Genomic DNA, 10,777 nt, shown 5'->3' on the forward strand with positions numbered 1-10,777 from the left:
GTGTATGTACATGAGTATGTGTATGTGTGTGTGTGTGCATATGTGTGTGTATGTGTGTATATGTACATGAGTGTGTGTGTATGTGTGTGTGTGTGTGTGTGTGTGTGTGTGTGTGTGTGTGTGTATAGGTCAGAAGCCAACCTTGAGTGTTTACCTCGTTTGCTAGCCGTCTTATATTTTGATACAGGGTCTCTCTCTGGCTCGGAGCTCGGCTGGCTGTTCAGAAAGCCCCAGAGCGTCTCAGCTCCTCCTCCTCAGCCCTCAGAGGCTGGTGCTCCCTGCTGCACCTGGTATCTTCACGTGGCCGCTAGGATCCAAGCTCGGGTGCCCATGCTAGTGCAGCAAGGACCTTACCAACTAAGCCACTCCCATTCTGCCCCTTGGCTTTGCCAGGCTTCTCTGGCTGGCCTCACAGTCCTCTCTAGGGAGCACTCCAGACAGCCACCAGGAGTGAGCAGAGTTTCAGGAAATAGCGCTGACTCTGAGAGGTTTGGATGGTTTTCTCAAAGAGGGTAGTTGTCTCTTCCGCAGCCCCTGCAGCCCAGTCACCTCATCTCACACAGTGGGAGCGTCTCTAAGTTCCCAAGAAAGGCTGAAATTTGCAAAGGTCTCTCTCACCTTCTCAGGCGCCCTCTTGTGCATCTGATAAAATCCAGGTAGAGGGCGCTCACCAACCAAGTAGGTAATGGCGCCCACAGCTGTTACACAGCACCTACGGTCTAGGTTAGGAGTGTGCAGTAGATGTTTTGTGGGTCAAAGCTGGCAAAATGAGGACCGTATGGCCGTTAAGTGGCCATGGTAACCACATGCTGGGACTGACTGAGTCAGGATGATTATCAAACTTTTGAGACACTTTCAAGGAAAAAAAATGGGAATTTTGCTAATAACCATCCAGAAGAAGGACCACAGCAATTCCTACTGTGAAGGCACTGAAGAAATGGGCAAACTGCCTCGGCCTTTTGAAAAATATTTCCAAGACGTTATTGTTATTTTAAGACTATGATGTATTGCCTGCATGCATGTGAGTGCACTACATACATGCAGTGCCCATGAAGGCCAGAAGAGGATGCCAGATCCTCTGAAACCATACCTACAGACCATTGTAAACTACAGTGTGGGTGCTGGCGGGTACTGGGAATTGAACCCTGGCCCTCTGGAGGAACAGTCAGTCCAAAAAGGGCCATTGAGCCATCTCTCCAGCCCATGAAGAGCTATTTTTTTTTAAACGTATGATTGCTTTATCTACAAGCATACCTGAATACCAGGACCTCTGGAAGAGCAGTCAGCGCTCTTAACCTCTGAGCCATCTCTCCAGCCCCACGAGGAGCTATGTTTAAATCTACCATAGTGTCCTTTACAATTTGGAGAATAACTTATGGCAGTGATGCTTGCAATTTTAAATGAGTGAGATCATTAAGTATATAGCAAATCAAAGAATAGAAAGAAACATAAATAAATCCTTTTTTAAAAAGGGGATTAAAGAGATACATAAAATAAATAAATAAATATTTTTTAAAAAATCAGCTGGATTCCCAAATGAACTGTCCCTCTGTGGTCAAACTTCCGCTTCTCTTTTCCACGGCGGGTGCTTTTATAGCACGGAATAAGCGCAAGGAACTTCTGTTGACAATGCTCCACTTTCTAGCAAATCTGAAGGACACCAGGTTTTCACTCCTGCCCTGTCTGCTGTGGTATCTCCCTGTCCTAGAGCAACAGGAGCCAGCCCATTACTAGACAAGGGACCTTGAAGGACACTTGGGGGCAAGCCTGCTTGGGTCTTAAGTGGATGGGGGCAACCCTATTGCCAGAGCCAGCTACTCAGAGAGCTCAAGCAGCACATGACAGTTTACCAATTAGATGTATGCTACACATGGTTACTTCTGCAAAATACAGTGCAACTGAATTGCTTAAAAAAAATGTGAAAGAAAGGAAGTCCCAGGGTCAGACTGAACAGGTGTAAAGTTACTCTGTCAAAGGATTTCTTTAAAATATGTATCATATTCTGGGGGCTGGAGAGATAACTCATTGGTTAAGAGCACTGGCTGCTCTTGCACAAGACCCAGGTTCAATTCCCAGCACCTATGTGGCAGCTCATAACCATCTAACGCTAGTCTGTAACCCTAGGTTCAAGAGATATGCATGAGCACTGCACGAACACCCACCGGCATACAATAAACAAATCTTTATAAAAATTAGTTTATTTTTAATTGTGCGAGTGTTTGCGAATCATGTGTGTATGACCTCAGAGGACCTCCTGCCGCTGTAAGCGCTGGTGCTCTGGAAGTCTCTTAATTGCTAGGCCACCTTTCCGGTTCCATGTCAAAGGAATTCTTTTCTCCCAGAACAATGGTGCGTTATGAGTGAAGAACAGAAGCCAAGTGTGGTGATGCGTGTCTTTAAAAGATACATTTGGGAGGCTGAGGCCAGCATGGGCCATACAGTGAGGCTTCCCTCTAGGCTAGAGCATAGACCATCCATGCCTGTTTAATAGAGATTCTACCCTAGCAGCTAGCTGTGTGACCTTAGGAAGCTCGCATGCCCTCTCTGAGTATCTCTACTTCCCCACTGCAGCACTGTTGTGTGACCAAAAAAAGAGTTGGTCCAAGTAGAGCTGACACGTGACCAGGCCTGTGTTAAGTGACATGTAGGTGGCTGCTTGACTTTGATAGGATGTGTCCCTGTGGTCCGAATTACTATGTCCTTAAGCTCTGTGAGTCACTGCGGCCTCCAAACCTCCCAGGCTGACACCTGCAAGACCTCCATTCCAGGTTCATTTTCTCAGTGTCTATTTTGAGCTCCTGAGTCTCCAAGCCCAGCAGAAGAGGATCCAGAACTCTAGAGCTCACGATTCACAGGGACTCTGGCAAGGCAAATGCCAGCAACACCAGCAGCAGTGCTGGATATGCCCCAGAGGCTCTGGAGCGGCATCCGTAGGCATCAGAGTGGTTCTCCGCCAGGGTTCTCTGAATCCAGTCTACGTAGTCTGGCACCCGAGTATAGACACCAGGCTTGTTTGGCCGAGCACAGCCAATACCCCAGCTGGTGATCCCAACCTGGATCCAAGAACTATTGATGGCACAGACGAGTGGGCCCCCAGAGTCACCCTGAAGGAGAAGGAAGAGGGCCCAGTCAAGAAAAAACATTTTAAAACACCCTCTGGCCAGGCCAAAGAGCCTAGGAGAGAACTCCGGTGTTCCTAGATTCCCTGGGACGTGGGACATGAACCCAGACAGCGTGACAGGAGTGCCAGGGAGACCCAGAGGGCTGTTGTCACCTGGCAGGAGTCTTTCTGGCCTTCTACAAAGCCGGCACAGAGCATGTCTGACTGGATGACTCTCTTCCCTGACAGGCTGGTCTCCCCGATGTGGTACATCCTTTCACAGTCCTCTGAGTCCAAGAGAGGCACAGCTAACTCCTGGAGGACACTCGCCAGCTCTGCACCAGAGAAAAGCCTGGTCTGAGTACAGCCTGAGGCCCATCATGCAGACAACCTGGGTCTCTGTACTGTATGGTTTTGTGTGTCAACTTGACACAAGCTGGAGTTATCACAGAGAAAGGAGCCTCCCTTGAGGAAATGCCTCCATGAGATAGCTGTAGGGCATTTTCTCAACTAGTGATCAAGTGGGGAGTGCCCAGCACATTGTGGGTGGTGCCGTCCCTGGGCTGGTGGTCCTGGGTTCTATAAGAGGGCAAGCTGAGCAAGCCAGGGGAAGCAAGCCAGTAAGTGTCATCCCTCCATGGCCTCTGCATCAGCTCCTGCTTTCTGACCTGCTTGAGTTCCAGTCCTGACTTCCTCTGGTGATGAACAGCAATGTGGAAGTGTAAGCTGAATAAACCCTTTCCTCCCCGACTTGCTTCTTGGTCCTGATGTTCATGCAGAACTAGATTGACTAAGACAGCCTCCTTCTTTCTGTTCTCTAGTCCCTCCCATGTCCTCAAACCAGAAAACAGAGTCAGGGAACAGGGTTCGAGTCCTGTCTGCCCCTGTAAGCTCCCATAATCTCATGGTTGCGGAACCTCAGTTTACCCGTTTCTGCAGTAGGCAGAAACCTGGACACTGGCTGGGCTCCCCAAATCCACCATGAGTGGGCCCCTTGGCAGCATGTCTCCCAGACAGGTCTTGCCCTGGGCAGGAGTAGGGACTGGGTATGGACATAATCCCTTACCTCTTTCGTGGGTAGCCCCCCAGCCTGTTACCCAGCAGACAGTCCCAGGGGTGAGAGGAGCCTGGGCTTGTGGGAGGCAGACAGGAGAGAACTGAGAGGGCTGCAGAGGAGTGTCCAGCCGCAGCAGAGCAATGTCTCCGCTAGACGCATCTTCCCAGAGGTAGGTGGGATACACAAAGATGTTCCTCACGGCCACTAAGGTTGAGTGGGGTTCCGTAAGAGAAAGTGTCAGTCCTCCAACCTTCACGTGGTAGAAACTGGAGTTCAGAGGCCTAGGAAGAGACAGGCCCAGCCATGGAGGCAGCCGCTGCAGAGTGACAAGGCAAGGAGAACGCAGCCTCTCTCCACCCTACCTCACTAACCTGCAGAAGCAGTGGGCAGCCGTGAGCACCCACACCTCGTGAATGAGGGAGCCCCCGCATATGTGGCCCTCTTTCTCTGTCCTCAGGCTGACTTGCCAAGGCCATCGTCCTTCCGGGGCATCTTGGCCACCCACAATCTTCCCAGCACCTGTGGAGTGGCCACACACTGCAGAGGGACCTTCTCAGAAAGTCAGTCCCTCTTGGGTCCCACCATCTCCAACCACTCCTCTCATCCCCTGTCCTGGACTTTTCCCTGGGAATCTCTGGGCTGTCCGTTACCTGAATGCAATATATCTCCACGTCCCCCTGAAATACAAGAGAAGGTTTCTCAATGGGCTGTGGTTAATGCAGACACTCACAACTGGCCGAAACACTAAGAGCAAGCAAACGAATGCTCAGCCCTACATGGGACAACCTGTATCTACGTCAACACCCTCCCAAGCTCCAGAGCATCACAGAAGAGGGGGCAGAGAGAATGGACGACGGAGGATGGGGAGGCGTGCTGTGAAACGCTGTCTTCCAGACATGACGTGGTGGGCGCATCCATGTAACCACTCATAGCTGCTGTAGAAGCCGGCATAAGACCTGTGCAAGGTCAGGGAGTCAATGTTCGCTCCATGGCGGATGGGCAGTGACTCCTCAGACCCACCCTAGCAGAGGAGTTATTGCAGCTGATGGCTGGTGGGTAACTGAGGGTAATTTTTCTTTGGGGTGTGACCACGGGTGGGTTGCCCACACTCCACTGGGTGGTCCACACCCATGTGCGGGTGGACAGCAGTGGCTGGACTCTGAGTTGCAGCAAAAGAAGAAGAGGGAGAGAAAGGGGAGATGACGATGATGTTGGGAGAGTTACGTGTTGGGCAGTCCCAGGGGAGGTGGAGAGAGGGGGCAGGCAATGGATAGGATCAAAATAGATTCTATGCACATGAAATTCTCATAGAATTTAAAAACAAAAACAAGAGAAGGAGCCTGGGGGGAGCATTTCATTCACAGAGTTATTGTCCCCATGAGGCCTGACTCAGGAATGGTGCCCCACTCAGAAAGAACAACCGGCTTCTCTTTGCCCCTCTCCCCTCTTGTCTTTCTCAGAGAATCGATGGACACCAGGGGTTTGGTCTCCTACTCTCAGCCTCCTCCTAGTTCTCTAGAGAGAGTGGCTGAGGGTCATAAGGAAGCAGGAAGATGGAGGGAGGGTGTGGAGGCCATCATGGGGGGAAGGAGTTGGGGAGGAATGAAGATTCAACACTCCTCACCTGTCAGGATCTGCAGCAAGAGAAGAAAAATGCACCTTGCCCAGGACTCCATGGCTCCTCTCTGGTCCACGGCACAGTGGGGTCAGAGTCCCTGAAGCATCTAGGGGAGGGTTGCATTTCAGTGTTTAGAGGCAATCAAACTGGAACCCAATTACCCGACAGGACCCGCCCAGTCAGCCTCCTGTTCTGCAGTTCCAGGGACTTGGTTTGGTAAAGGTCAGGAGCCAGCGGTGACAGGAGCTGTCTGTCAGTCCGCCTGTGAGGTTAACATAGGGAAGTCTCACCCATTCTTCAGGAAGGTGGGGACCCCGTTGCTTTACCCACTCTGTCTAGGAGACCCAGGGCTCTACCAAGGAAAATCTGCCCTCCCTGGCCCCACACCGAACTCAGAGCTGAGAGAGGAACACCTAAGCCCAGGTTCCCTTATCAATACTGTGGCTCCCGGGCCTCTCTTGGCCAACCCTATTTAAGAACTAGGAGCCAATGGGAGTCCTTGTTGATCACTGTGGAAACAAATAGCCAGGGTTTGCCCTCCAGTCCAGGAAGTATCAACTCAGAAATACTCAATGTTTTTTCAGGAAGATATTTCCTTCTGCTACTATGACGACTTCAAATTTCCACTACCATGCAAGGGACAAAAGACAGACTCGGGTCAGCCTCCAGCCTTGCTGGGGACACAAGGCCTCAAGCCAGGACTCCAATGAACCCCCTCAGTGGGGTTCGACTACTATCTGGTTCCTGAATCAAAGTTTCTGAAATGAGTCTTCTCTCTGACAGCTACACTGCTCTCCTATAGTGCTGGCCTCTGACTCTTGGCGGCTATGGAGTCTCCTGGCCTCCTGTTTGCAGTTTTCTCAGAATTTCTAGGGCAAACTTGGCCCTGCTTCGTCTCTGATGCAGGAACAGGCAGCCCAGAACCTCAAGCTCATGGCTTCCTCTCCGTGTCCACTGGCTTCTCAGACCTCAGAATTCTGCTCCATGGGCCCTTCACAGCTCTAAATGTCAGGAGTTCCTGGCCCTCCTAGCTGTTGTTAGCTTCTTAAGCATTTAAAATCGTTTTGCTTTTTCAGGTATCTGCCTAACTTTAGAGCAAGCTGATAATTCTTTGCGTAAAAGTTTCATCGCCCGTGTTACAGAGTTTTCCGTGACCTTACGTCCCCCTGCCAGACACACCTGGGTTTGAAGTACAAGGCTGTGTCCCACTTTGCTGCATGTGTTAGTAAGGCGCCCATCTGTGACAGGAATGTTCCCCTCTAGGAGTCCAAAGGCTCATTTTGAACCTCAGTGTAGACAACATCATCAAGTGATCAAACATAGCAAATAAATATGGAACAATGAGTTCCTAATGATACCACAAAAATGTACCTAATTTCTCTCTCTTTCTCCCTCTCTCTCTCTCTCTCTCTCTCTCTCTCTCTCTCTCTCTCTCTCTCTCTTTACCTTACTAGGGAAATAATTCGTTATGTTGAGGACAGCCAAATAGTGAAGAAAGCTGCCTCCTTGTGGAAGAATTCCATCAAGTGAATGAGGCACATGAACGTGTCGCAATCTAATGAACTCCTTGGTCAAGCAATGATAGTCAGCGACTTCTCTCGTCGTCTCTCGTGCTAGCCCCATTCATCACTGACAAAATGCCAGAGCAAGTCAATGTAAGGGGGTGGGGGGCGGGAGATGGAGGTCTGTGCTCACAAATTAGCACTAGGGGAGCCCTGGTGCTTTAAGTTCACAGAGTTGGTCTTTCCAGGGAAGGAACGCAAACCCCGTTATCCACCCAGAAAGCTGTGAGTGGGCATGCTGTCCAGTCCGGTGACCTTTGCTCTGTGTGGCTAGAGACCTTTCTAGTCCTGGATCATCCCCTAGACCCTTATTGTAAATGTGTTTTTCTCAGTCAACCTATCTTTATGGATTTTACAATGAGGTCTTTTGCTTTGATTGTTTGTTCGTTTTCTTTTGTTTTTGTTTTGTTTTTTGAAACAGGGTCTTGTTACAGTTGGCAACTAACCTCTCAAGTCAAACCCTTGCTATTCATCCCAAAGTTCTGAGTTCCTGAACTAACTCTCTCTCTCTCTCTCTCTCTCTCTCTCTCTCTCTCTCTCTCTCTCAGATTTAATATGCCTTTAACAGCTCAATGGTTAGATCACTCCAAAATGTCCATGTGCCTAACCTCCCCTTTGATACTCCTGAGTAATACTTACTAAAATAAATACTCCATCTTTGTTGTTCTAGACCCAATCAGGGCCCCCCTGGGGCTGGTCTTCCCGGCTCTTACAGGATTGGTATGCTCTCTCTACTGCTCTCTCTTCTGCAAGTCTCAAGTCTGAACCTTCTCCTTTCCCATCTTGGTGATTCTCCCTCCTTCCTCTGTTGGTCCCCTTTCCCTAAATTCCTGCCTCTGTCTCCCTGCGCAGCCATTGGCCGCTGGCAACTTTATTTACCAATCAAAGCCAACCGTGGACAGGGTCCCTCAGGGTCTTACGTGCGAATTCTGGTACAATTTTGGGAACCCAAATAACACAATACAAACATTAAACCCAATCCACACTCTAGCTCTAGCTGTCCTGGAACTCACTCTGTGGACCAGGCCGGCCTCCAATTTACAGAGATCCACCTGCCTCTGCCTCCTGGGTGCTGGACCTAAAGGTATGAGTCACCATACCTAGCTTACAATAAGTTTCAATGTAGTATTAATCCCACTGGACTAAAATAAGACCACTACCACAAATTTTGAGCCAAATTTGAAGCAAGCCTTATTAAATACTGGCCAGGACAATGGACACTTGCTAGTATTCTGTCTAAGCTCCACTCCACAGTTACCTGGCAACAGCCAGGTGTGCCTGACACTATAAAAGGGGCTGTGTCCTCCCTCCTCACTCTCTTGCTCCTCTCTTGTCCTCTCTTGCTCTCTTGCTCTTACCTGTTCCTCTTTTGTCCTCTCTCTCTCTCTCTCTCTCCATTCCCCTTCCCCCTTCTCTCCATGTGCTCATGGCAAGCCTCCTCTCTCTCTCTCTCTCTCTCTCTCTCTCTCTCTCTCTCTCTCTCTCTCTCTCTCAGAGGGTTTCTCTGTGTAGCTCTAACTGTTCTATAACCCACTGTAGATCAGGCTTGCCTGGAACTCAGAGATCCACCTGCCTCTGCCTCCAGAGTGTTGGGATTAGCGGCGTGCACCACCACCACTACCTGCAGGGTAATTTAAACCCAAGACATAACCCTAGTCCTCACAGTAGCCATGTCAGATCTATATTCCACTTACTTCATTCTTCAAGGAGATTTGTATATACTTTGTTGTACAAATGGGATTGAGTTAGTTATCACCAGAAGTTTTCACCAAGTTGTACTGTGCTAAAATATGCCTAAAACAAATAGCCTGGGGTCAGACTTCCCAAAGTTTGAACCAACATCAGCTACTGAGGTGTATTGAACCAACTGACTTTTCCCTCTGTGGATCTTCTCTCCGCAGGCCTCTAAGGTCTCAGACACACACACACACACACACACACACACACACACACACACACACACACACACACAAGCTCTAAATTCAGGGCTTCGTGGAGCTGGCGTTATTGCAATCAGCCTAGGCAGGTAGAGCATCCTGGTGGAAGGGTGTGTGACTGAAACAAGCGGGTCTCCGTGGCAAGTGTTTGCTATGCAAACATGACGAGCTTAGCTGGAGTCTCATGCAAATGTCTATGATCACAGTGTGCCCCTTAAGGGTGGGAGATGGAGACAGGAAGCAGAAAGGCCTGAAAGCCTGGCTTACCCAGTGGGAAGAGATCGTCTCAAACAAGGACTGGTTGACCTGATCTCCACCGGAGTGCTGTGAGGGCGCGCGCTGGTGTGCCCAGCCCAGCTCTGGATTTAGAGAGACCCTGCCTTGCCTGTGCGCATGCGCGCCTTCTCCCTCTTCTAAAAACAGAACAAAGCTACGGATCTTTTCACTCTGCTCATCCATTTTACAGATGAAAATGAAAAAACAAACTCTCTAAAATCCAGAGTAAGGAAGGGTTAGGCACGTTGCTCAATCCATAGACATATGTCGAGCATACACGAGGACCTGCCTTTAATTTCTGTGCCACAGAAACTGGTTGGGGTGGTGCAAGCCTGTTGCCTCGGCCTCTTGGTAAGAAGCGGCAGGAGGATCCGGAGTTTAACGCCACTTGCTACACAGAGAATCTGAGGCCCGTGCGAACAATAAATAAAGCGTGACTTAAACCAAAACAATAGACTTCAGAGTGGAGATGCCCAGCGTCTGAGTCACCCAGCTAAAGGGAGACGGTGGAGTGAGCACAAGAAACGGCCAGGTGTTCCTTTCGCAACTGGAGTAAGATAGGGTGGCCGGCTTTGGGACAAAGCCAGCACCCACTAAGTTTGCAAGTGGAGACTTCCTTCCCGGCAGTCAACAGCCTGTGTGAGCTCACAGCTTCCCTACCTCCCCAGGAACACTAAATCACGCGGCCCCACCCACAGCTCTGGGTTGAAGCTCTCCAGACTCCCGAGTTCTGTTCTTTTTCCTTCAACAGTTTCTGAGTTTAAACCAGTTCAGGAGAGGGAGGGGGAGGGGGAGGGGGAGGAGAAGGAGGAGGAGTTACTAATAAATTAATAACAATAATAATATATAAATAATACAAATAAATAATGCTTAATAATAGAAATATAAACAGTCAATCCCACAGGAGGGACGCTGAGGCAGTTTAGCCATGAATGACTTGAACCAGGGAATTGACTGCATTGGCATCTAGTCAGAGGACGTCAGCCTCTGGGTCGGCTGGGGCAGGGGTGCTGCTTTGAACAAAGAGAGGGGCAGGCTTTTATTGAGTTTCGAGGGGAGGGTAGCTTATTGTAATTTTCTGCTAGCCAAGGATCCGTGTCAAAAGATGTTTTTCTTCTTACGCGAGACACCGGTCAATTGGACCGTTGGCCAGCTCACCCTAGAAACTGCTGAGCGCCCCTTATAGTTGATATCATCGCTCTACACAAACATCCTGGCCCTGTGGTT

General features: G+C 49.7%; 2 protein-coding genes across 13 annotated transcripts in view; one reads left to right on the forward strand and one right to left on the reverse strand.

Moving 5' to 3' along the window:
- LOC120095045 (uncharacterized) overlaps positions 1 to 3,850 on the forward strand; it is a 27,115-nt gene extending 23,265 nt beyond the window's left edge. For all 7 annotated transcript variants that reach the window (XR_010055535.1, XR_010055536.1, XM_063270087.1 and 4 more), the window contains one exon: positions 3,350 to 3,850. The gene's annotated coding sequence lies outside the window, so the exon portion shown is untranslated. The remainder of the gene's footprint in view (positions 1 to 3,349) is intronic.
- Prss30 (protease, serine, 30) lies at positions 2,180 to 10,232 on the reverse strand. Of its 6 annotated transcripts, none has more exons than XM_006245923.5 (7): positions 9,542 to 10,232; positions 5,782 to 5,881; positions 4,808 to 4,834; positions 4,529 to 4,676; positions 4,167 to 4,438; positions 3,275 to 3,435; positions 2,181 to 3,104 (listed from the first exon to the last, which is right to left on the reverse strand). In XM_006245923.5, exons 2-7 carry the CDS (start codon positions 5,831 to 5,833, stop codon positions 2,850 to 2,852), a joined length of 915 nt encoding a protein of 304 aa, XP_006245985.1. In that variant the 5' UTR covers positions 5,834 to 5,881; positions 9,542 to 10,232; the 3' UTR covers positions 2,181 to 2,849. The 6 variants fall into 6 exon arrangements, with proteins under 6 accessions (NP_955403.2, XP_006245985.1, XP_063124623.1 ...); XM_063268553.1 differs by lacking the exon at positions 9,542 to 10,232 and adding an exon at positions 6,102 to 6,528; XM_063268551.1 differs by lacking the exon at positions 9,542 to 10,232 and adding an exon at positions 6,066 to 6,528.
- Between the last annotated feature and the right edge of the window lie 545 nt (positions 10,233 to 10,777).

The sequence above is a fragment of the Rattus norvegicus genome, chromosome 10 (assembly GCF_036323735.1).
Source record: "Rattus norvegicus strain BN/NHsdMcwi chromosome 10, GRCr8, whole genome shotgun sequence".
NCBI lineage: Eukaryota > Metazoa > Chordata > Mammalia > Rodentia > Muridae > Rattus > Rattus norvegicus.